The 27,310-nt window shown below is 47.3% G+C and overlaps 1 protein-coding gene across 1 annotated transcript in view; it reads right to left on the reverse strand.

Moving 5' to 3' along the window:
• The window catches only part of unc13c (unc-13 homolog C (C. elegans)), a gene marked incomplete at its 5' end in the record, with an annotated part of 345,183 nt that overhangs the window by 193,915 nt on the left and 123,958 nt on the right, over positions 1-27,310 (reverse strand). Inside the window, 2 exons of the mRNA XM_079497470.1 lie at positions 12,964-13,032; positions 14,598-14,754. Coding sequence (XP_079353596.1) covers positions 12,964-13,032; positions 14,598-14,754 — 226 coding nt within the window. The remainder of the gene's footprint in view (positions 1-12,963; positions 13,033-14,597; positions 14,755-27,310) is intronic.

The raw sequence follows: 27,310 nt of genomic DNA on the forward strand, positions 1-27,310 counted from the left end.
ACAAAAAGTCAAAATATGGAGATAGGAGGTTTCTGCCTGACAGCCACAACATCTTACAACTGTGCAACAAACAGTGTCTCTGCTGTGGTTCCCATGGTTCCCATGGTTCCCATGGTTCCCGTGGTTCCCGTGGTTCCCCGTGGTTCCCGTGGTTCCCATGGTTCCCATGGTTCCCGTGGTTCCTGTGGTTCCCGTGGTTCCCGTGGTTCCCCGTGGTTCCCATGGTTCCCGTGGTTCCCGTGGTTCCCGTGGTTCCCGTGGTTCCCGTGGTTCCCATGGTTCCCATGGTTCCCATGGTTCCCCGAGGTTCCCTTGGTTCCCGTGGTTCCCGTGGTTCCCATGGTTCCCATGGTTCCCCGAGGTTCCCTTGGTTCCCGTGGTTCCCGTGGTTCCCTTGGTTCCCGTGGTTCCCGTGGTTCCCGTGGTTCCCTTGGTTCCCGTGGTTCCCGTGGTTCCCGTGGTTCCCTTGGTTCCCGTGGTTCCCGTGGTTCCCGTGGTTCCCGTGGTCCCCTTGGTTCCCGTGGTTCCCGTGGTCCCCGTGGTCCCCGTGGTTCCCTTGGTTCCCGTGGTCCCCGTGGTCCCCTTGGTTCCCGTGGTTCCCGTGGTTCTCGTGGTTCCCGTGGTTCCCTTGGTTCCCGTGGTTCCCTTGGTTCCCGTGGTTCCCGTGGTTCCCTTGGTTCCCGTGGTTCCCCGTGGTTCCCGTGGTTCCCGTGGTTCCCTTGGTTCCCGTGGTTCCCTTGGTTCCCGTGGTTCCCGTGGTTCCCATGGTTCCCATGGTTCCCTTGGTTCCCGTGGTTCCCGTGGTTCCCTTGGTTCCCGTGGTTCCCGTGGTTCCCATGGTTCCCTTGGTTCCCGTGGTTCCCGTGGTTCCCTTGGTTCCCGTGGTTCCCTTGGTTCCCGTGGTTCCCGTGGTTCCCATGGTTCCCATGGTTCCCTTGGTTCCCGTGGTCCCCGTGGTCCCCTTGGTTCCCGTGGTTCCCGTGGTTCCCGTGGTTCCCTTGGTTCCCGTGGTTCCCTTGGTTCCCGTGGTTCCCGTGGTTCCCTTGGTTCCCGTGGTTCCCGTGGTTCCCGTGGTTCCCGTGGTTCCCGTGGTTCCCGTGGTTCCCTTGGTTCCCGTGGTTCCCGTGGTTCCCTTGGTTCCCGTGGTTCCCGTGGTTCCCTTGGTTCCCGTGGTTCCCGTGGTTCCCGTGGTTCCCCTGGTTCCCCTGGTTCCCGTGGTTCCCGTGGTTCCCCTGGTTCCCGTGGTTCCCGTGGTTCCCGTGGTTCCCGTGGTTCCCCTGGTTCCCGTGGTTCCCCTGGTTCCCCTGGTTCCCGTGGTTCCCGTGGTTCCCGTGGTTCCCGTGGTTCCCATGGTTCCCGTGTGGTTCCCGTGTGGTTCCCGTGGTTCCCATGGTTCCCGTGGTTCCCGTGGTTCCTGTGGTTCCCATGCACAGTTCTGTTCTGGTTCCCATGGTTCCTGTGGTTCCCTTGGTTCCCGTGGTTCCCGTGGTTCCCTTGGTTCCCGTGGTTCCCGTGGTTCCCATGGTTCCGTGGTTCCCGTGGTTCCCGTGGTCCCGTGGTTCCCGTGGTTCCCGTGGTTCCCGTGGTCCCCGTGGTTCCCGTGGTTCCCCTGGTTCCCGTGGTTCCCGTGGTCCCCGTGGTCCCCGTGGTCCCCGTGGTTCCCGTGGTTCCCCTGGTTCCCGTGGTTCCCTTGGTTCCCGTGGTTCCCGTGGTTCCCATGGTTCCCTTGGTTCCCTTGGTTCCCGTGGTTCCCATGGTTCCCTTGGTTCCCTTGGTTCCCTTGGTTCCCGTGGTTCCCGTGGTTCCCTTGGTTCCCGTGGTTCCCGTGGTTCCCGTGGTCCCCGTGGTCCCCGTGGTCCCCTTGGTTCCCGTGGTTCCCGTGGTCCCCGTGGTCCCCGTGGTCCCCGTGGTCCCCGTGGTCCCCGTGGTTCCCGTGGTTCCCGTGGTTCCCTTGGTTCCCTTGGTTCCCGTGGTTCCCGTGGTTCCCGTGGTTCCCGTGGTTCCCGTGGTCCCCGTGGTTCCCGTGGTTCCCCTGGTTCCCGTGGTTCCCGTGGTCCCCGTGGTCCCCGTGGTCCCCGTGGTTCCCGTGGTTCCCCTGGTTCCCGTGGTTCCCTTGGTTCCCGTGGTTCCCGTGGTTCCCATCGTTCCCTTGGTTCCCTTGGTTCCCGTGGTTCCCATGGTTCCCTTGGTTCCCTTGGTTCCCGTGGTCCCCGTGGTCCCGTGGTTCCCCGAGGTTCCCGTGGTTCCCGTGGTTCCCTTGGTTCCCGTGGTTCCCGTGGTTCCCGTGGTTCCCGTGGTTCCCTTGGTCCCCGTGGTCCCGTGGTTCCCCGAGGTTCCCGTGGTTCCCGTGGTTCCCGTGGTTCCCGTGGTTCCCGTGGTTCCCGTGGTTCCCTTGGTCCCCGTGGTCCCGTGGTTCCCCGAGGTTCCCGTGGTTCCCGTGGTTCCCTTGGTCCCCGTGGTCCCGTGGTTCCCGTGGTTCCCGTGGTTCCCGTGGTTCCCTTGGTTCCCGTGGTTCCCGTGGTTCCCTTGGTTCCCTTGGTTCCCGTGGTTCCCGTGGTTCCCTTGGTTCCCGTGGTTCCCGTGGTTCCCTTGGTTCCCGTGGTTCCCCTGGTTCCCGTGGTTCCCGTGGTTCCCTTGGTTCCCGTGGTTCCCGTGGTTCCCTTGGTTCCCCTGGTTCCCCTGGTTCCCGTGGTTCCCGTGGTTCCCGTGGTTCCCGTGGTTCCCGTGGTTCCCTTGGTCCCCGTGGTCCCGTGGTTCCCCTGGTTCCCTTGGTTCCCGTGGTTCCCGTGGTTCCCTTGGTTCCCGTGGTTCCCTTGGTTCCCTTGGTTCCCCTGGTTCCCGTGGTTCCCGTGGTTCCCTTGGTTCCCGTGGTTCCCGTGGTCCCCGTGGTTCCCGTGGTTCCCGTGGTCCCCGTGGTCCCCGTGGTCCCCGTGGTTCCCGTGGTTCCCTTGGTTCCCGTGGTTCCCGTGGTTCCCGTGGTTCCCTTGGTTCCCGTGGTTCCCGTGGTTCCCGTGGTTCCCGTGGTTCCCGTGGTTCCCTTGGTTCCCTAGGTTCCCGTGGTTCCCTTGGTTCCCGTGGTCCCCGTGGTCCCCTTGGTCCCCGTGGTCCCCGTGGTTCCCGTGGTCCCCGTGGTTCCCGTGGTCCCCGTGGTCCCCGTGGTTCCCTTGGTCCCCGTGGTCCCCGTGGTCCCCGTGGTTCCCTTGGTCCCCGTGGTCCCCGTGGTCCCCGTGGTTCCCTTGGTCCCCGTGGTTCCCTTGGTCCCCGTGGTCCCCGTGGTTCCCTTGGTCCCCGTGGTTCCCTTGGTCCCCGTGGTCCCCGTGGTCCCCGTGGTTCCCTTGGTCCCCGTGGTCCCCGTGGTCCCCGTGGTTCCCTTGGTTCCCGTGGTTCCCGTGGTTCCCGCGGTTCCCGCGGTTCCCGTGGTCCCCGTGGTTCCCTTGGTTCCCTTGGTTCCCGTGGTTCCCGTGGTTCCCTTGGTTCCCTTGGTTCCCTTGGTTCCCTTGGTTCCCGTGGTTCCCGTGGTTCCCTTGGTTCCCTTGGTTCCCGTGGTTCCCTTGGTTCCCGTGGTTCCCTTGGTTCCCGTGGTTCCCTTGGTTCCCGTGGTTCCCGTGGTTCCCGTGGTTCCCGTGGTTCCCTTGGTTCCCGTGGTTCCCGTGGTTCCCGTGGTTCCCGTGGTTCCCTTGGTTCCCGTGGTCCCCGTGGTTCCCGTGGTTCCCGTGGTTCCCGTGGTTCCTGTGGTTCCCATGGTTCCCATGGTTCCCGTGGTTCCCATGGTTCCCGTGGTTCCCGTGGTTCCCATGGTTCCCGTGGTTCCTGTGGTTCCCGTGGTCCCCATGGTTCCCGTGGTTCCCGTGGTTCCCATGGTTCCCGTGGTTCCCATGGTTCCCGTGGTTCCCATGGTTCCTGTGGTTCCCATGGTTCCCATGGTTCCCGTGGTTCCTGTGGTTCCCATGCACAGTTCTGTTCTGGTTCCCAATGCACAGTTCTGTTCTGGTTCCCATGCACAGTTCCACATCCCCTGAGGGTGCTTAGTAAACAAAGTGTCAAAACTAAACCCACCGCCTGCATCCCTCAATGCCTGCCTTGAATAATGCTGAACTTTAACCATCAGACTTGAAGGAAACAGCAAATGGGACAGATGGGACAGGCTGGCTGTGGCAAGGTGTCACGATGCATCGTGATTATACCGACACAAAGTTGAGGGGGATGAGGAGGAGGAAAAATAAATAAAAAATAAAAAAACGCCAGCGTAGCACAATGCAGACTGGCAGCTCCACTCCGAGCCGCTCCTGACTCATTCCAAATACAACAAAAGCAAACTCAATCTGCCTCAGAATATCATTATAGGGAAATCCATACAGGCCGGCAGGCACACGGCGGCCATGCAGCTCTGAATCCTATTACTGTCCACTAGTGGCACGCTAGGGCTGACGTGGGATGGAGAGAGAGAAAACGCGTGGTGTCTGATGATGATATTAGACCATTTTGACCTGAGATCAGATTCTATAAATGTCTTCTACATCCTGACAGTTTTCTGAAAAAGCTATGTTTCTATGTCAGTGGTTCTTCGATTTTTCAAAAATAGCAGACCTACAAGCTCGTAGCGCGCCACTCGGTGGCGCGCTACGAGCTTGTAGATCTGCTATTTTTCAATAGCTAAAGCATAACATAATGCTAACACCAAAAGGGGTTCCCGCCCAAAATGAGTTAGACTGGATATTGTCTGTGACTTTGGATATTGTACTATTGTGATATGGCATAAACGTGTTCTATAAAAAATATAAATATCGGATCGGGAAAAATCCGTATCGGCAGATACTCAAGATCAAATGATAGGAATCGGATCGGGACATCCCTAGTCATGGCATATTAAAAAAAATTATTCGCCACTTTATTTCCTGAAAAGTAACAGATTTGGACATACAAGGCTTCCACCCGACAGCCATAGTATAGGCTACTGTATGGATATATGGATTGATCCATAATGTGTCTGGGAGTGTTTGGCAGTGTTGAACACCTGCCTGCCAGCGTAGTGAAGCCACACTGTGACCTGCATGCTTTCTGCCAACGACGGGCTATAAAGGCAAGAAGCCAAACCACCTGAAAATAATACAAAAAAGGAGAACACGATCAGCCCCTTCCTCTGCCTCGCCGCCGGCTGGCTGGCCGCAGTCTCTAACCCTGTCCAAATACAGCCTCCTCTCCTCTCTCTCTCTCTCTTCCCAATTCCCAATCTGTCTCTTAGTGTCTCCGTTAACTCCTGTCTCGTTCCGTCCGTACACCTCAGCCTCTCGCTGAACAAAACTCCCTCTCCCTCCCTGGCTCCCCTCCCTGCCAAACAGCATCCCTGTCTCCTTCAGAGTCCACCCCATAAGCCCCCCACCCCCCCACTCTCCTGCCACCCCTCTCTTCTCTCTCTCTCTCTCTCTCTCTCTCGTCCTGTGCAGCTGAGCGGCGGTGCGTCCGTGTCAGTAGCTGGGAGTGTTGTCAGTGTAATCACATGTAGCTGGCTGCTGGAGAGCGGAGGGGGGGAAACCGAAGCAATCAGGCCGCTCACAGACAACATTGCCTTTTGTGTCACATTAAAGGTGAGAGTGTGATCCGTCAGCCACAGTTCATCGTTTAGGCTCAGCAGCCAAATACACTGTGTGGCTGTGCTGTGCGGTGCGGTGCGGTGCGGTGCGGTGCGGTGCTGTGCTGTGCTGTGCTGTGCGGTGCTGTGCGGTGCTGTGCGGTGCTGTGCGGTGCGGTGCGGTGCGGTGCGGTGCGGTGCTGTGCTGTGCTGTGCTGTGCTGTGCTGTGCTGTGCTTGTATGTCTAAAACGGTTACTTTTCAGAAAGTAATCCATGTGTTCCAATCATTCAACATGATATTATTTAGTCACAAGATCGTTATTCTATCTATCTATAATTGCACAATGTCTCTGTACGTCTGTACGTACGTGCGTACGGCTGTAATCCACGTAACTCGAGAACCGTTCGCCCCACCGACTTCGCCCCCAGTCCCCCACGTGTATCATTTGACACACCAGTGCCCGGTGTCGAGCCGGTCTGACCCACGGTTGTCCAGAAACGCCACAAAAGGCCTCTGCCCGGGCTCTGGACAGGGCCCCTGCCCAGGCTCCATATAAGGAGCTGGCCTGTTCTGACATCACAACACTCCACATGCCTGACACATGCCCTCTAGGAATAAAGGGACACAGAGAGACAGATACAGAAATCTCCATTTATGGGCATAAAAGGGACACAGACAGATGGGTGGAACGGGTACTCTGACACGGGTACAACGCGTATTGCATAGCCGTTTGGGGCATGGATTACCGACTCGGTGCTCTACATCCGGGCACCAGTCTAGTACTTTGAATTTGTTAAATGTTTATAATGCGACAGGGTTGTGAGTTTATATAGATCTGCAATTTCCGCAAATTTTGTGTGGCTCTCTTGCACAATAAACTAGGTTGTTCTACTGTGAAAAAACAAAACAAAAAACAATATAAAATGTTCAAATATCAAGATGCAAGGTATTGTCTGTAACTAATACATAGTTATGCATGTGTTTTAAACAAGTATGCCAGTTCTGTGTTCTTTTTAAGCCCAGGCTTTATATTTTCCTTGAGGTAAACGAGCGTGTTGATCAACACTTTGAGGTAAACGAGCGTGTTGATCAACACTTCAACTGGCTTCAACCGCATCTACAAGTCTACCATCCTAGTTGAACTGGCTTCAACCGCATCTACAAGTCTACCATCCTAGTTGAGCTGGCTTCAACCACATCTACAAGTCTACCATCCTAGTTGAGCTGGCTTCAACCGCATCTACAAGTCTACCATCCTAGTTGAACTGGCTTCAACCGCATCTACAAGTCTACCATCCTAGTTGAGCTGGCTTCAACCCCATCTACAAGTCTACCATCCTAGTTGAGCTGGCTTCAACCGCATCTACAAGTCTACCATCCTAGTTGAGCTGGCTTCAACCGCATCTACAAGTCTACCATCCTAGTTGAACTGGCTTCAACTACATCTACAAGTCTACCATCCTAGTTGAGCTGACTTCAACCGCATCTACAAGTCTACCATCCTAGTTGAGCTGACTTCAACCGCATCTACAAGTCTACCATCCTAGTTGAGCTGGCTTCAACCGCATCTACAAGTCTACCATCCTAGTTGAGCTGGCTTCAACTGCAGCGACAAGTCTACCATCCTAGTTGAACTGGCTTCAACCGCATCTACAAGTCTACCATCCTAGTTGAGCTGGCTTCAACCGCATCTACAAGTCTACCATCCTAGTTGAGCTGGCTTCAACCGCATCTACAAGTCTACCATCCTAGTTGAGCTGACTTCAACCGCATCTACAAGTCTACCATCCTAGTTGAGCTGACTTCAACCGCATCTACAAGTCTACCATCCTAGTTGAGCTGACTTCAACCGCATCTACAAGTCTACCATCCTAGTTGAGCTGGCTTCAACCGCATCTACAAGTCTACCATCCTAGTTGAGCTGGCTTCAACCGCATCTACAAGTCTACCATCCTAGTTGAACTGGCTTCAACCGCATCTACAAGTCTACCATCCTAGTTGAGCTGGCTTCAACCGCATCTACAAGTCTACCATCCTAGTTGAGCTGGCTTCAACCGCATCTACAAGTCTACCATCCTAGTTGAGCTGGCTTCAACCGCATCTACAAGTCTACCATCCTAGTTGAGCTGGCTTCAACCGCATCTACAAGTCTACCATCCTAGTTGAGCTGGCTTCAACCGCATCTACAAGTCTACCATCCTAGTTGAACTGGCTTCAACCGCATCTACAAGTCTACCATCCTAGTTGAACTGGCTTCAACCACATCTACAAGTCTACCATCCTAGTTGAACTGGCTTCAACCGCATCTACAAGTCTACCATCCTAGTTGAGCTGACTTCAACCGCATCTACAAGTCTACCATCCTAGTTGAGCTGGCTTCAACCACATCTACAAGTCTACCATCCTAGTTGAGCTGGCTTCAACCACATCTACAAGTCTACCATCCTAGTTGAGCTGGCTTCAACCACATCTACAAGTCTACCATCCTAGTTGAGCTGGCTTCAACCACATCTACAAGTCTACCATCCTAGTTGAGCTGGCTTCAACCGCATCTACAAGTCTACCATCCTAGTTGAGCTGGCTTCAACCGCATCTACAAGTCTACCATCCTAGTTGAACTGGCTTCAACCGCATCTACAAGTCTACCATCCTAGTTGAGCTGGCTTCAACCACATCTACAAGTCTACCATCCTAGTTGAGCTGGCTTCAACCACATCTACAAGTCTACCATCCTAGTTGAACTGGCTTCAACCGCATCTACAAGTCTACCATCCTAGTTGAGCTGGCTTCAACTGCAGCGACAACGCTACTGTACAAAACGACCATTTCCAGTCACCTTCTCCCTCTTCCTGCTTGTAAATGGTGGGACGGGGGACTAATTATTTCCATCAGCCAGTTCTGTGTTCTTTTTAAGCCCAGACTTTATATTTTCCTCGAGGTAAACGAGCGTGTTGATCAACACTTCAACAGCGGGCTTTGGATCTTTTGTGGCTGCCAGCGTGAACACGGCGGAAAGCCTTTGTGCAGTTTTATCTAAGAACACTAGATAAATGTAATAAATAAATGTACAATACAAAATAAATCTATATTAAAAGGATCATTAGCAGAGCTAATGAAAGGTGAGATTGATAAACCTAGTTAAACCTAGTTGCATAGCAACTGGCGCTGCATTCGAGACCACCTGAAGCGAGACCCAACTAATTATGGACTATAGCAGTGGTTCTCAAAGTGGGGTCTGTGGACCCCCAGCGGTCCTTGGGAGGGTCCCGCAGGGGGTCCCCAGCAAAAGTAGCTAACAATCATTTTAACTGCTTTATCCATTTATCGTTGGCTATGCAAAAATAGCAGATCTTCGTGTAGTAGTATGTCTACGCACAAGACACATCTACAGAATGTGTCTTGTGCGGCTAGGTCTGTGCATTTGTGTGTGTACGCATTTGTGTGTGTACGCATTTGTGTGTGTACGCATTTGTGTGTGTACGCATTTGTGTTTGTGCGTGCGTGCGTGCGTGCGTGCGTGCGTGCGTGCGTGCGTGCGTGCGTGCGTGCGTGCGTGCGTGCGTGCGTGCGTGCGTGCGTGCGTGCGTGCGTGCGTGCTGGGGACACGGGAGGCTGAGGGTGTTGGTAACAGGATTAACTCCCATGGGTTGGTTCTTGGAAGAATGTGATTTCAATCTTCCTGAGTAGACAACAGGGCCATCTCCTCCAAGACACTGAAGTCAGATTTATATACAATCTGCACATTTCGCTCGCTGAAAATAGACGATCTACAAGACGATCTAAAGGCCACGGCGAGCCGCGTTCCGCGACGCATCATGGGCTTGTAGATCGGCCATTTCCGGCGTGCGACAATGTCGTACGGGCGAAGCATAAATTAGCCATGGTGGTCTTGAGGGACGCAGATGGCAATCATACTGCATTCTCTGAATAGGGTTCCAGTGGGGATAGTAAACCTCCTAATTCTCTGCCACAAAAGTGCAGATAATTAGTGTGTGCGTGCGCGCGCGCACGCACGCACGCACGCACGCATGCACGCACGCACACACATGCATTCAGTTAAACAGCCAGAGCTATAGTGATTTTCTCAATCCATCCAGAACTTATTAAATGTGGTCCCGTCATCTCATCTTCTTCATGTAAAGAACAGTGTGCACACACACACACACACACACACACACACACACACACACACACACACACACACACACACACACACACACACACACACACACACACACACACACACACACACACACACACGTGACAGACTATTATGGTGCTTCAGATCTGTAAATTGCTTATACACGCTTCCGTCCGTTGAGCAATCACACAAGAGCAGGAAGTCCTTTCTTCTCGTGGCGAGAAGATGCGGCACCACAAAACACAACAATGCTCAGAACCTCAGCACGGCCGAAAGTCATTAACCCTTTTTGGTGTTAGCATTATGTTATACTTTAGCTATTGAAAAATAGCAGATCTACAAGCTCATAGCGCGCCACCGAGTGGCGCGCTACGAGCTTGTAGGTCTGCTATTTTTGAAAAATCGAAGAACGACTGACATAGAAACATAGCTTTTTCAGAAAACTGTCAGGATGTAGAAGACATTTTTAGAATCTGATCTCAGGTCAGAATGGGTTAAAGACACATAATGCAAACACACGCAACCTCTGACCTACATAGATTCTCCATTGCCTCTCTATTCTCTCTCTCTCTCTGTCACACACACACACACACACACACACACACACACACACACACACACACACACACACACACACACACACACACACACACACACACACACACACACACACACACACACACACACACAGTGTACACACACACAGTGTACACACACCAGGACATCAGCGTTTATAATTGCCATATTTAAAACATTTCTTGACATGTTTAACGAACCCTAAAGCCTCAGTACGCTGGTGTGGGACACCCACAATACAGCCATCTATACAGTTCAAAACGTGTTGCCACGCGACACGTTGTGAGCTACAGTATAGAAGATAAGACTATTTTGGGTCCGCAACGGCAACACATACCCAGGTAGGAATCAAGACTAACTCTAAAAAAAAATATCTTTAACCATACATCAACCATTGTCTTTTTGAGGTCCAGGAAAATTGCCCTCACAATGTATATTTCTCAAATTCTAATATACTTGTAGGGTCATTTGTCCCTCACAAGTATAGTAATACAAATGCACACACGAACACCACCGCGCGCAGGTGCGCGCGCACACGCACGCACGCACGCACGCACGCACGCACGCGCACACACACGTGCACGCACACACACCAGTCTGTGTAACAAACTAACGCCTATAATATATATTCAGTAGCACGGCATTGCTTGCTGTCGCTGGCCCCCTAGGGGCTCAAGGACTGCCTGGAGAGCCAGGCTCCCTCCGCCTTCACTCCCTTAGAGGTCAATGACTCTGCCTGGCTCCCATGGCTCCCGTGGAGGTCAATCAAGGACAACCAAGAGAGCCTGCACACTGCGTTACCTTGTTAGCTTGAATAATCTGTCCTTTTTGACACCATGGTGACATGGACTGGACATTAATCTTTAAATGAATTAATCACCACCCCAGTCGCAATCTGTTCACACCTCTGTTTATGACCATGCAGGCCATGCAGGCCAGGGTAAGATCACCACATCTCTGAACTGTTTCAACCCACAGCTATACCATTAGGCTGCGACCCGACTACGGATAAACGGTTGAAGATGGATGGATGGATACCATTAGGCTGTTGAACAAGGCCTGATCACAGCCTGTCACCAGACCTGGCAACGCATTTTTTCTTTCTAATCTCATGGTCATAAGTAAGTAGCCTTGCCGAGCCATGAGGCCCATAGGGGCAGGAGCCTATCTCCTGTTTCTGTAGCGTGAGGCAGCTTGATGTACAAGTACACCCCCTGGACATGACGCACAGGGACTTACCCCAATCCAACCCTTGATGCTGAGTGTCAAGCAGGGAGGCACTGGGTCCCATTTTTAGAGTCTTTGGTATGACCCGGCCGGGGATCGAACCCCGACCTCCCAGTCTCAGGGCGGACACTCTAACCACAAGGCCAATCTCATGGTCATACCTGCTTCTAAAGTATGCCGACCGACCGATTTGTTACCACTTTTTGCACCTTATGTTTAATTGCATGTAAATACTGCTGTTTTCATGTAATGTGTATATTGCTGCTGTCGGGCAGAAACCTCTTATCTCCATATTTGATCTCTGTTTTATTCATACATTAATGCCTGATCAATGATCATAATACTACAGCGTCACACACAAGTTATCAAAGACAGCAGATCTACAAGCTCGAAACACAGCGTGAAGCGACACATTTTCTGCTATTTTTTCATTTTAATCCTGAAAAAACACAGTTTGGGACATGTGAGGTTTCCACCCGACAGAGACCATATCACGGCGTATCTTTGATTTTGTACATTTTTAAAGACACCTTTTCTTTTTCTCTTTCTGAATAGGACAATAATTAAGGAGCTTGCAAATCACCCTCTTCCTTACACCTCTAAAACTGTGATAAGACAGATTGCTGTTCTTGAAGAATTAGCGGCACCTCATGATGAATTGCATTTTATAGCGCTTTTCCAAGTGCTCAAAGTGCTTTACAATGATTCATTCATTCATACATTAATGCCTGATCAATGATCATATACTACAGCGTCACACACACGTTATCAAAGACAGCAGATCTACAAGCTCGAAACACAGCGTGAAGCGACACATTTTCTGCAATTTTTTCATTTTAATCCTGAAAAAACACAGTTTGGGACATGTGAGGTTTCCACCCGACAGAGACCATATCACGGCGTATCTTTGATTTTGTACATTTTTTAAAGACACCTTTTCTTTTTCTCTTTCTGAATAGGACAATAATTAAGGAGCTTGCAAATCACCCTCTTCCTTACACCTCTAAAACTGTGATAAGACAGATTGCTGTTCTTGAAGAATTAGCGGCACCTCATGATGAATTGCATTTTATAGCGCTTTTCCAAGTGCTCAAAGTGCTTTACAATGACTCATTCATTCATACATTGGGAGGTGAAGCGATGAACAGTCGACCCCAGCGTCCTCACTTCCCACATGCATACATCCAAGCACGCTTCTTGCCCAATTAAACTTCTTGCCCAAGCACACTTCGACATGTAGACAGGAGGAGCCGGGATCCAATCCGCCGACCCAGGGATCATTGGACGACCTGCTCTACCTCCTGAGCGATGATGGCGTGCGTGTACTCCTCCACACTTCTTCTGTTTAGTGTTATTGGGAGGTTTACTGTCTGCCGCTGCTGTGCCATGTGGGTTGTGTGGGTGTACGAAGGCATGTACTCAATAAGAAGAAACAGATTAATACGTACACGATATTTGGAGAGGTCGATCCTCAGCGAGTTGTGAAGTTGATCCAGCAGCTTGACAAACTTCTCCCTCTGTTAAGAAAGACAGTTATGACATTTTTGTCAACGGAATCCCTGGGCCATGTAATATTATATACATTTACAGACGCACTCGGCTGCCTAGCTGTGACGTTGTTCCGCCTCCAGTGATTAATTTCTCATGCCCTGGAATAAGATCTTTTTTAAGCATACATTTATGCCTGAAACACTATTTACCGTCCTGAATATCTTTGACGGCTGGCTACATTAGCTCGTTAAACGTTCTATCTGGGATCACTGAGCACCCTGGGGACGTCGCCCATTCCAACAGCGTAGCTCTCTTTTAGACAGGTGGCTCTGGGCCCGACGTTAAAGAATGAGGGTTTTTCAATAATTCATGTTACACAAATATTTCTGCTCCACTTCCATTCCACCTCAGTTCCTCTGACGGCAGGTCAGTGACATAACTGCTGAGGTGTCACCTGGACATACGTGGCTAGGACAGTGTACAGTATCAATCAACCCTCAATCATTTACGGAAACACAAAGTGAGGGATCCTCTATGTTCCAAATATTCAGACATCTGCGCACAGTGCTGCAGGTTTCAAGTAGGGGTGTGCTGAAATATCGATATGGCGATATATATCGATACGTCCTCCCGCGATAAATAATCGATATTGATTATTAAAAAAAAAAAAAATGAAATTTGAAATGTTGTTCATAATGAAGTGATGAACAACATGTTTAGAAAAGGAGGAAATGACAGCTAAAATAAAGCAAATCCCACTCAGATTCCACAGCAACCAGAAGTACTGAATTACTGGATGGTGATTTGTCCAAAGTCTCCAAACAGCTTTGTGGGAATACAAAATGCTGCATTTTTTCAGTTCCAAGTATTTTGTAGTTGCAGATATCGTGATATATCGTTGATGAAATTTCATACAATATATCGATATATCGCAAATATCGCAATATATCGAATACCGTGATATTATCGTTATTGAGGGCCTAATATCGCGATATATATCGTTTCGTGAGGAACCCATATCGTCCCACCCCTAGTTTCAAGTGGCCTGGAATCCAGACTGATTCGCTCCATTTGTCTTATTTTCTTTTTCTCACTTTGCTTCTGTGGAAAGAAACATAAATCCACCAAACGGAGCAAATCAGTCTGGAAGAGTAAATGATCAAAAACGCTTTGCATCTATTATTAACCCATTTAGGCCTGACGTCGAAATAAAATAAACGTTTGCTCTGAAAGAATATATATTCAAAGATTTGTGCCGCATTTTTACAATTAAAAAAAAATAGCAGACCTACAAGCTCGTAGCGCGCCACTCGGTGGCGCGCTATGAGCTTGTACATCTGCTATTTTTCAATAGCTAAAGTATAACATAATGCTTAGTTAAAACACCAAAAGGGGTTCCCGACTTCCCGCCCAAAATGGATTAAGGCTTGACCAAAATGTCAACCTTTTCTCGGTCCATATGTCAGAGCGAAAAATAAATCAATACATTTACATATCAGCACAGAACTTTTCACGTATCTCCCCACCACAGTCTTTTTTTACCCCCACCGACCACACCCCCTGTAGAAAAACAATGTCAACGTTCTCTTACGCCAAAGTTTGAGGCGGCGAAGCGGTCGGAGGCGGAGGCGGTGGTGGTGGTGGTGGTGGTGGTGTGGGCGAAGTAGGCGTTGATGTTGGCCAGGAGGTTGCTCATCACCGCCGGCACACCGGGACACATGTACTTCATGGACAGACAGGAGAAATGCCTGCAAGGGAGAGAGAGAGGCAGAGAGCAGCATGGTCACAACGTGCCGAGTGGACCCCATGCACTGCAGGGAGCCATGGATGCATGTACCATGGAAACAATGGCACATTTAAAGATGGAGTGCTGTGATGTTACAATTTACAATTTAGGCATTTAGCAGACGCTCCTAATCCAGAGCGATTTACATTAAGCAATAACAAAAAGCATGGCATACATCACATATATAAAAAGTAGTTATCATGAATCATGCGTAAACTAAGAACGTAACAGTGGAGTATCTATGTAAACTATACATACTATACTATATAATATATTATACATGTGTACTATAAAGTGCTATGACTACATAAAGTGCAATTCTAGAGCTGTCTACGTAACAAGCTATAAGTCTGTTTAAAATACTATCTAAGTCTACATAATGTGCTATCTAAGGGGCTAGGCTAGGGCAAGTGCCCTAGCCTAGCCCCTTAGATAGCACATTATGTAGACTTAGATAGTATTTTAAACTTTTTCTGTTTTGTATGTGGCTATGGAGTTAACATTACTCTAATTAATAGACCCCCGAGGTGTGGTTGTATATGTATGTCTTCCCTGTGTACTTTTGGATTATTCCTGAAATCTGAAAGGGTGGTGGAAAGCTGGTGTCTTCACACACACACGCACGCACGCACACACACACACACACACACACACACACACACACACACACACACACACACACACACACACACACACACACACACACACACACACACACACACACACACACACACACACACACACACACACACACACACACACACACACACTACAATTTAGGCATTTAGCAGACGTTCTTAATCCAGAGCGATTTACAGTAAGCAAGAACAAAACACGGTAATACATCAAATACATAATACAAATACATACTTCGAGAATCATACATGACCTAAGAACCTAACAGTGGAATATCTATATAATGAAACTATGCGTATACACAACAGAGTGCTACGTATGTCGACATACTATCTAATTTACATAAGTTTAACCTTTGCATACACTGCGCAAAAAGCATGGAATATGGATGGGTATATTACAGGAAACTCCCGTTAAACTCTCCAACAAACTCCGGTAAACTCCCGAATTGTACCATCACACCTGTATATTACTGTATATTAACTGTATATGCTGCTAAATTTGAGGTTTACGGGCAAAATACAGTGCCCATTATTGCCCGTTAACTCCTCTTTTCACACAGTGATACGCCTGTAAGGTCGTCGAGTGCTGCGGCAAGTGCTACGGGCTAAAATGGAGTCTGAAGAGGTGGATTTTCAGACTACGGCGGACTTGCTGTTTCCTAAACAATTAACACAATATGTACAATTATGACGTTTTGGTAATATTGTTCCTGCTTTTCTACACACTGCCAGCCAGGTGATTAAAATCACAGATTTGATGGTAGATGCTTCTGCACATATTTGCTGGTTTGACCACTTCCAAATGCTCTTAAAATAATAACCGAAAATAGCCGCTATTCTCACTGTGCAGTCTGTGCAACATGCTGCCATAGAATACATCCATTTAGGCTTATATGGAATACAAAGGACTGAAATCGTGGGGACTGAGAACTTCAACCCATTTTGGGCGGGAACCCCTTTTGGTGTTAGCATTATGTTATGCTTTAGCTATTAAAAAATAGCAGATCTACAAGCTCATAGCGCGCCACCGAGTGGCACGCTACGAGCTTGTAGGTCTGCTATTTTTGAGTGGTGTAAACCACTCCAACAACTGGCTTTGTACCCATGTCTGTTCGTACCAAAAAATCTTTACCCGTGTCTGTTCGTACCAAAAAAAATTAGCATGGTTGCTATGGTCACCCAGTTCACACGGGTGTGATTTCATTACGTCAGACATTACGTCAGACCACAGCTGATCAGTCTATATAAGACCTTACACCACTCAGTTCACACGGGTGTGATTTTTGAAGAACGACTGACATAGAAACATAGCTTTTTCAGAATACTGTCAGGATGTAGAAGACATTTTTAGAATCTGATCTCAGGTCAAAATGCAGTTAATCCATGAGCATTGCTGAGTCGAGTCCCACCAAACAAATGGCCCAATCTGCCGAGGGGAGAGTAGTATGAGTAAGCATGGCCCGGTCTCTAATCTCTACCCTTAATGGTTCCCTCGAGTACAGCCATTTGCTGGCCTGTTGCAGCTTTGCAACAGGCTGCTCCCCACGTGGCGTGTCTTTTGATTTACTAAAAGAAAGAAAACCAAAAGATTTGTTGCTGACGTAATTATCCATTTATACCGTCCCCTGATGAATGATTACTCCGTCTGGATTTAACACAATTTAGTTCTGCTTTGGTTTTTATAGAGACCCACGTTGCTTTTTGAATGTGGCACCAACTAGTGTTTGTAAAAAAAAATAAAAAAAACACTACCCTACTTGGTCCAGAGATGTAGGTTTAATCAATGTTTATCATTTATCATGTTGGATTTATCCAACATCCATCCATCTTCAACTGCTTAGATGGGGTGGTGTGATGTTTGTACTTTTTCTGTTTTGCATGTGTCTATGGAGTAAACATTACTCTAATAGACCCACAGGTGTGCAATATTCAAATATGTCTTAACTGTGTATTTTTGGTTTCTTCCTGAAAGCCTTTGTGGAGATATAATCCCTCCACCTGATCCCGCGGCCTTCAACCAACTGGATGTGCCTGGAAAAAGGTCCCTGAGGAGGCGACCGCAGGCGGGAGGCATCCTTACTAGATGGCCCCAAACCACTTCAACTGGCTCTCTACACAAAGGGACAGCAGAGTCTCTCTCGGATGAATGAGCTTCTCACCATGCCAGCCACCCTGGTGAGGAAACCCATTTTGGCTGCATGCTTTGTATCTCAAATGGAGCTCTTGCGTCTTGCGGGCATATTGGCCCACATTTTACGACCATAGGTGAGAGCATGCAGGGACGAAGAGTGAACGGTATAAGAGCTTTGCCCTATGGCTCAGCTCTTATCGGTAAGACACGATTCAAATTCAAAATACACAGATTTTTTAATTCAAATTCGGATTCAAATTCAAAAATCACACCCGTGTGAAGTGAGGGGCGCTAATATATTAACCCATTTAGACCTGCCGTCGAAATAAAAAAATAATCTTCTGAAAGAATATATTTTCAAAGATTTGTGCCTCATTTTCACGATATTTCAAAAATAGCAGACCTACAAGCTCGTAACGTGCCACTCGTGGCGCGCTATGAGCTTGTAGATGTTTGTGTTAGGGACAAGATGACGTAAAATTTCCCTTCATTGTCAATGGCATTTTTAAAACAAACATTGAACTAAAGACAAACATTAAACCTCCTTCATTGTCAATGGCGTTTTTAAAACAAACATTGAACTAAAGACAAACATTAAACCTCCTTCATTGTCAATGGCGTTTTTAAAACAAACATTGAACTAAAGACAAACATTAAACCTGTATATAGGAGGGGCTAGCGACCCTCAAAAATAGCAAAAGTAGCAGATTGATAAGCTCAAAGTATGGAGATGAGAGCTTCCTGCTTGACATCGGCGATATATCAAATGTCCAATGTTGCTTATTGCCACCACAAAATCGATAATAAGAACTTAACCCATTTTAGGCAGGAACCCCTTTTGGTGTTAGCATCATGTTATGCTTTAGCTATTGAAAAATAGCAGATCTACAAGCTCATAGCGCGCCACCGAGTGGCGCGCTACGAGCTTGTAGGTCTGCTATTTTTGAAAAATCGAAGAACGACTGACATAGAAACATAGCTTTTTCAGAAAACTGTCAGGTTTTAGAAAACATTTTTAGAATCTGATCTCAGGTCAGAATGGTTTAAGTACAAGCGGCACATTAAGGTGTCTATGCTTCACTTACATTTTTTTACTGGCTTTTATGACCAAAAGGCTTTGCTCTCAAACCTGATATATTGTAGACCACTAACCACAAGGAAGTGGAAAACATTTCCAGAAAGACATGTGACTGTTTAACCTCATTTTGACATTGGTCCTTTTATACAGGCTCTATTTGAAACGGTTGGCTTTGTTTTGCTGTGTTCAAGTACTGATCAGTTGCACTAGATAAAGTACTGGCCATATTATGATACAGTTTCCGTGTCCAAGGCCTGTTATTGGGAGACGTGCTTTTCAGTTTAAAGCTCTGATTGGAACAACTTGTCTGTTGCTTTGAGATCAATTACATCATTTAACATTTTCAAGGCCTCTTTGCTTGTAGACCTGAAGCCCATTTGTACTTGTTTTTGATTTTGATTTTATTTTTATTATTTCATTATTAGTATCACTATTACTAGTATTTTGTTAGGTGTTTCAGTGCAGTTGCTTCTGGTCTTGATGTAGTGTTTGAGTGGTTTGGATGTTGTGTTGATGTAAGTGTATTGTGCTGTGTCGACATGTTTAATGTATTGTTTTGTCTACCTGTATTCATTGTGTTGTGCCCGAGGACCCCGTCTAAAACGAGTTGATACAACTCAAGGGGCTATCCTCTAAAATAAATACAATTTCAATATATATATTGTGCATTGCAATTTTAATTTATATCGGACCTGTGACTTGTGGGCAGCGGCCTACTCGGGGGGGCCATGCAAGTCGGGAGCAATTAAGTCGGGAACGATGCAAGTTTAGAAATTCTGGTTATGCAATACTCACTGTACCCGTTGTTACGTATGTGATAACCATTACCACAGTACTGATAATGCTTCATATATACTATTACAATTAAGGGTTAATTATAAACAGGCACCGGCATCCTTGGAGCAATGCAAATTGGGAATGTATAGTTTGGTTCTGCACGCTTAGCTAAGACGTATCGTTGTTGTTGTTGTTGTTGTTGTTGTTGTTGTTGTTGTTGGGCAGAAACCTCTTACAAAATCTCCATATTTTAACTTTTTGTGTTTTTTCTAAATTAATGCCCTACTTGATCATATTACAGTGTCACTCAAAAGTAGCAGTTCCACACGCACACCCCAACGTGACACGAGCCTTGGCCAATCCGTGAGGCCGATGGGTTGGGTTTCCCAATCAGGGAACCACACCACACCCCCCTCCCCCACCCCACCACCAAATAAAGAGATTCAGAGCATCCTAGACCAGTACACAGACCCACGGATAGACAGATAGACAGCATCCTAGACCAGTACACAGACCCATGGATAGACAGATAGACAGCATCCTAGACCAGTACACAGACCCACGGATAGACAGATAGACAGCATCCTAGACCAGTACACAGACCCACAGATAGACAGCATCCTAGACCAGTACACAGACCCACGGATAGACAGATAGACAGCATCCTAGACCAGTACACAGACCCACGGATAGACAGATAGACAGCATCCTAGACCAGTACACAGACCCATGGATAGACAGATAGACAGCATCCTAGACCAGTACACAGACCCATGGATAGACAGATAGACAGCATCCTAGACCAGTACACAGACCAACGGATAGACAGATAGACAGCATCCTAGACCAGTACACAGACCCACGGATAGACAGCATCCTAGACCAGTACACAGACCCACGGATAGACTGATAGACAGCATCCTAGACCAGTACACAGACCCACAGATAGACAGATAGACAGCATCCTAGACCAGTACACAGACCCACGGATAGACAGCATCCTAGACCAGTACACAGACCCATGGATAGACAGATAGACAGCATCCTAGACCAGTACACAGACCCACGGATAGACAGCATCCTAGACCAGTACACAGACCCACAGATAGACAGCATCCTAGACCAGTACACAGACCCACAGATAGACAGCATCCTAGACCAGTACACAGACCCACGGATAGACAGATAGACAGCATCCTAGACCAGTACACAGACCCACAGATAGACAGATAGACAGCATCCTAGACCAGTACACAGACCCACGGATAGACAGATAGACAGCATCCTAGACCAGTACACAGACCCTAGGATAGACAGCATCCTAGACCAGTACACAGACCCACAGATAGACAGCATCCTAGACCAGTACACAGACCCACAGATAGACAGATAGACAGCATCCTAGACCAGTACACAGACCCACGGATAGACAGCATCCTAGACCAGTACACAGACCCACGGATAGACAGCATCCTAGACCAGTACACAGACCCACGGATAGACAGATAGACAGCATCCTAGACCAGTACACAGACCCACAGATAGACAGCATCCTAGACCAGTACACAGACCCACAGATAGACAGCATCCTAGACCAGTACACAGACCCACAGATAGACAGCATCCTAGACCAGTACACAGACCCACAGATAGACAGCATCCTAGACCAGTACACAGACCCACAGATAGACAGCATCCTAGACCAGTACACAGACCCACGGATAGACAGACATACGGTTATGGACAACATACTGTAAGTGTAACATACCATTCAGACTAAATTGCGACTCGGCACTGCATACCCACAGGTATTGACGACACGCACGGACGCACGCACGCACGCACGCACGCACGCACGCACGCACGCACGCACGCACGCACGCACGCACGCACGCACGCACGCACGCACGCACGCACGCACGCACGCACGCACGCACGCACGCACGCACGCACGCACGCACGCACGCTTTCATGAATGTATAGACACGTTGTGGTTAATAATTGTACATAATTATTATTACGTATATGCTCATTAATTAATGAATGTGCCAAATTTAAACCGAGACAAGAAAGGGAAACTTTTCTTTCGGTATAAAGGGATAAATCTCTACTCTCTCTTTCTCAGCGTCCTGGAGCTTGTTACAGTAGACAGGAAGAAGGGTGCGTGGGTTGACACACACACACACACACACACACACACACACACACACACACACACACACACACACACACACACACACACACACACACACACACACACACACACACACACACACACACACACACACACACACACACACACACACACACACACACACACCATCTGTGACAAGAAGTTCCTTGCAGTAATGAACTGTTGGAGCCTCATAGGCGTTGGTGGGGTCTGGGTGAGCAGCATATGCTCGTTGTAACACGACATGTTCCTCCTCCGCCAAACAGTGTGTGTGGGAGAGACGTACTGCTGCCCATTATAACCCACTAATACATTTACAGCTCGTATAGCAACAGTTTGGTGGCAGCCAACACCGTTCCTATATTCAAGGGAAACTAAAGATGTCTGCGTTACTGAAACGTCACTCACACACGTGCACAGGAGAGGCGGACCGAAGGCATGTGTTGTTGCAGTCAGAATCACTGCGATCAGAGGAGTCTGTGAGTCTCCTCATGTCCAAGAGACATCTGTGATTTACATATATTTATGGTATTCATGGTATTTAATGTTTGTGTTTTACACAAACACTCACAATTGTCCATTAATTTGTCAATGGCATTTAATGTTTGTGTTGGGACAAAGTTTGTGTTTGCACACACTAAAAGTTGGACATAGGAGCGCCCTAAAAAAACAAAAAAAACAAAATCAGACTTCTTCCACCATAATACCGTGACCTCTTCGACCTCATCCTCTGCACATCGATCACTGTGACAGGAGTGTACACATGTAGACTAACAGATATTTTTCTCTCTGCGTCTAATGTCAGTTCCACATCTACTGGAATGACAGTGATCCTTGTGTCCTTGTGTGTTTAACCCATTTTGGGCGGAACCCCTTTTGGTGTTAGAATTATGTTATGCTTTAGCTATTGAAAAATAGCAGATCTACAAGCTCGTAGCGCGCCACCGAGTGGCGCGCTATGAGCTTGTACGTCTGCTATTTTTGAAAAATCGAAGAACGACGGACATAGAAACATAGCTTTTTCAGAAAACTGTCAGGATGTAGAAGACATTTTTAGAATCTCAGTGGGTTAAGTGTATTATGGGCAGCGTGTGTTCAGTGGCTGAGACGAGAGGGAAGGATGCTCAGCATGGTCTCGTCTGGGAGAGCTGCCAGAGTTTAGCCACTTTCAACCTGAAAGTAGTGTCCCTATATTCTGGACATGTCATTGTAGGAGAACCTGAAAGTAGTGTCCCTATATTCTGGACATGTCATTGTAGGAGAACCTGAAAGTAGTGTCCCTATATTCTGGACATGTCATTGTAGGAGAACCTGAAAGTAGTGTCCCTATATTCTGGACATGTCATTGTAGGAGAACCTGAAAGTAGTGTCCCTATATTCTGGACATGTCATTGTAGGAGAACCTTTTCAGCCTGAAAGTAGTGTCCCTATATTCTGGACATGTCATTGTAGGAGAACCTTTTCAGCCTGAAAGTAGTGTCCCTATATTCTGGACATGTCATTGTAGGAGAACCTTTTCAACCTGAAAGTAGTGTCCCTATATTCTGGACATGTCATTGTAGGAGAACCTTTTCAAACATTAAAAAGGAATACAAAATAGGGCTTAACCTGTTTAGGCCTGACGTCGATTCTACAAATGTCTTCTAAATCCAGTCGTTCTCAAACATTATCACGTCAAGGACCCCCAAAAACTATATATAATTGGCCACAGACCCCCATCTGAAAATATATTGTTCCAGTGACCTCCCCCCGGAAGCAAATATTTGAGTTAAAAAACGTTCGCTCTGAAAGAATATATATTCAAAGATTTGCTCCCCATTTTCACGATTTTTCAAAAATAGCAGATCTACAAGCTCATAGCGCGCCACTCGGTGGCGCGCTATGAGCTTGTAGATCTGCTATTTTTCATTAGCTAAAGCATAACATAATGCTTAGTTAAAACACCAACAGGGGTTCCCGCCCAGAATGGGTTAAACTGGTTAAAGTTGCCATGGATGCATGAAGACCTCCCTCAAACGTCGTACAGGTATACTATATTTACGATTATGGGGATTTTGATTATATTACGTTCTGTTCTGTTACGCATCATGTTGTTTTATATCTGGACAGCATGATTTGATTATTATTATATATATACAGTAGCATGTCAGGGATATGGTATCGAGACTTCCGAGCAGACCAATTTATGTAGGCCTATAGTTTGTCCTGAGCCTCACAAGGGTATATGCCAAGACGTGAGTTATGGTCTTCATGGCATCATTTCCCTAAGGGTGGTGGGTCCACTGGGCAATGATTCTCAACCTTCTTCATTTCAAAGACCCCCAGTTTGATATGAGTTTTATCTTTGAGACCCTTTGATCTAAAATCTGAAATGAAACAAATGTACCCTATACAGATGTCCATTTGTACAGTCTTAAACCTCATCTGCACAGCAGCACAGGCAAGGAGTGAATGTTCCCGATGGTGATATCGCACAGAACCAATCAAATAACCAATACATGGCCTGGGCCATGGCTCAGTGGTCCAGGCACCTTGGCTGGTAATCCAGTCTGGCAGTGTGCCGCGGGTTCGACTCCCGATCCCGACGGCCTTTACTGCATGTCTTTCCCCCCATCTCTCTCCCCATTTCCTGTCCCTCCATAAAATAATTATATAAAATAAAGGCGAAAGCCACAAAAAAAACATTTAAATAACCAATACATAGTAGCGTGTACATCTCAACCAATAAAAGTATTTGGGGCTGTGAAAGCTCGCTCAAATAATAATAATAATAATAATAATAATGAATTGCATTTTTATAGCGCTTTTCCAAGTGCTCAAATCGCTTTACAATGATTCATTCATTCATACATTGGGAGGTGAAGCGGTGAACAGTCGACGCCAGCGTCCTCACTTCCCACATTCACACCGACCAACTCATTGGAGGCAATGTATGGTTCAGTGTCTTGCCCAAGGACACTTGGGACAGGACAGGAGGAGCCGGGATTCGAACCGCCGACCCAGGGATCATTGGACGACCTGCTCTACCTCCTGAGCCACAGCCGCCCCAAATAGAGACACTGCGAGTGAATGTAGGAGGGGTGGATGACAGCATGTTGTCACTCGTGGTACATCAGGACAATCTAATTTGAAAAACATGTATTATTTTATTTTATAACCCACGATGTTGCAACCAATGTCAATTATTTAATGTAATCATGGGCGCTACACTCCCTCTGCCAACCTGGTGAGAGCAACAGACCGACCTCATGCTTCCTTAACCCATTTTGGGCGGGAACCCCTTTTGGTGTTAGCATTATGTTATGCTTTAGCTATTGGAAAACAGCAGATCTACAAGCTCATAGCGCGCCACCAAGTGGCGCGCTATGAGCTTGTAGGTCTGCTATTTTTGAAAAATCGAAGAACGACTGACATAGAAACATAGCTTTTTCAGAAAACTGTCAGGATGTAGAAGACATTTTTAGAATCTGATCTCAGGTCAAAATGGGTTCATTATATGCATGAGGAGTCCATTTCCATTCAGTTCTTTTCACCTGACAGGGGGAGTTTCCCCGGTTGGATGTAGGACAAACGTTTGGGCTATCCAGCCTTCATCAGTGTGACACTGATGAAAGCTGGATAGCCCAAACGTTTGTCTCTGTTCAAATATGAAGAAAAACCAAACAATTTGAACTGAAGTCTTGGTGTGTGCGAACCACTACCGTTATTTTTTATATGTTTTGAAGCGCACCTACAGTCAGAACGCGGTGGTCACATGACCAGGATTACTGCATGTTTTTTGTGAGGGGGGAGAACATGCAAACCCAGAAAGGCCCTTTCGCAAACCCCACCCAGGGGTGTATTCTAATTAGATTTCATTGCTCGTTCGTTTGCTCGCATCGCTGACAGTGCGGACGGGGTATCAGAGTTACAGGCTTGTAACTCCACAAGGGCTCCAAAAGGAGAGGGCTGCTAATAGTCAGACAATGGGATAATAATTGTGTACTAGATAAACTACATTTTGTCCAATTATGTATAGTATGGGGTTTGATTCTAATTTAATAACCTATAATGACCCCCATCTGAAAATGATTTGTGCCAGGGACCTCCTAGAAGAGAAGATTTGTGTAAAAAAAATACATTATTCACTTTACCTGTTTTTTTTTTGTTTTTTTTTTGTACCAGCTCACAGCGCAACTGTCCTAAACCACTGTTCTAAATCCTAATAGTTTTCTGAAACATGTATGTTGCTATAGGCCTAGGACGGTAAACTGTAAAATGACACTTTCCTGGTTTTATGGACAGACATACAGTAGTAAGATTAAATTACAAACATTCTTATGTTGAGACCATCCTGTTAGAAGTTCTCTATACTGTCTGAATGGTGCCAAATTGTCAATCAATCTGTCAATCAAGGTTGTGTTCCATTCAATCTGTCAAACAAGGTTGTGTTCCATTCAATCTGTCAATCAAGGTTGTGTTCCATTCAATCTGTCAATCAAGGTTGTGTTCCATTCAATCTGTCAATCAAGGTTGTGTTCCATTCAATCTGTCAATCAAGGTTGTGTTCCATTCAATCTGTCAATCAAGGTTGTGTTCCATTCAATCTGTCAATCAAGGTTGTGTTCCATTCAATCTGTCAATCAAGGTTGTGTTCCATTCAATCTGTCAATCAAGGTTGTGTTCCATTCAATCTGTCAATCAAGGTTGTGTTCCATTCAATCTGTCAATCAAGGTTGTGTTCCATTCAATCTGTCAATCAAGGTTGTGTTCCATTCAATCTGTCAATCAAGGTTGTGTTCCATTCAATCTGTCAATCAAGGTTGTGTTCCATTCAATCTGTCAATCAAGGTTGTGTTCCATTCGGTCAAACAGTCGGGGTGCTGCTAATCAAGGTTGTGTTCCATTGGGTCAAACAGTCGGGCTGCTGCTAATGTGCATTATTTTAGCTCACTGGAAAGTTTCCAGTGAGCTAAAATAATGCACATTAGTGCTGCTTCACTAAATGGAACAGAGCCACCACATACTAAATCTTAAACTGCTTGTGCTTATAACCACGCCCTACTTCTGTGGCCAACGCGGAAGTGCCTTTCGGCTACAACAACTGCAGACTATGTTATTGTTTTGGGCCGACTATGTTTTCAGCGCTGTTCCGAGTTCATTACGTTCAGCTAGGCACAGAATCATAAATCATGTTTTGGGGTTTGCGTTTCCCCCGACTGCCACTCAAAGTGGTTACTGGCCAATCACAGCGCGTCCTTTGCACAAAATGGAATAGGATTTGGGATGACGTGGCACAATTTCTCGCCAATATGGATGCCACACTGCCACGTGCATATAGGGCAGATTGTGCTTTCACTCAGTATGTGTGTGCATACGGTACTGTGTAAGCCTGTGGTAACAATTATTTATGTGCATGTGACGCGTGGCTGTGTGCGAGTGTGGCCACGCGCATACGTACGTATGTGAGTGAGTGCATGAGTCCACACGTGTGTGCATGCATGTGTGACTGAGATAGCTTGTACAGTATGTGGTGCAGCATGCATGCACAGCATCTACCACAACCAAACATGCCCACAGTAGGCCTAGTTCATTTATATGAAATTCTGAAAACTAGGACTTTCACAACCGCATTAGCCTCACAGCAAAATTAATGCAAAGGTTGCTGTAATTAATTTGAGCAGAATTACTTATGAACTGCAGCATGCAGAAAGTAGACCAGTACAGTGACATATCAATAGA

This window comes from Electrona antarctica (genome assembly GCF_951216825.1).
Source record: "Electrona antarctica genome assembly, chromosome: 3".
Lineage (NCBI taxonomy): Eukaryota > Metazoa > Chordata > Actinopteri > Myctophiformes > Myctophidae > Electrona > Electrona antarctica.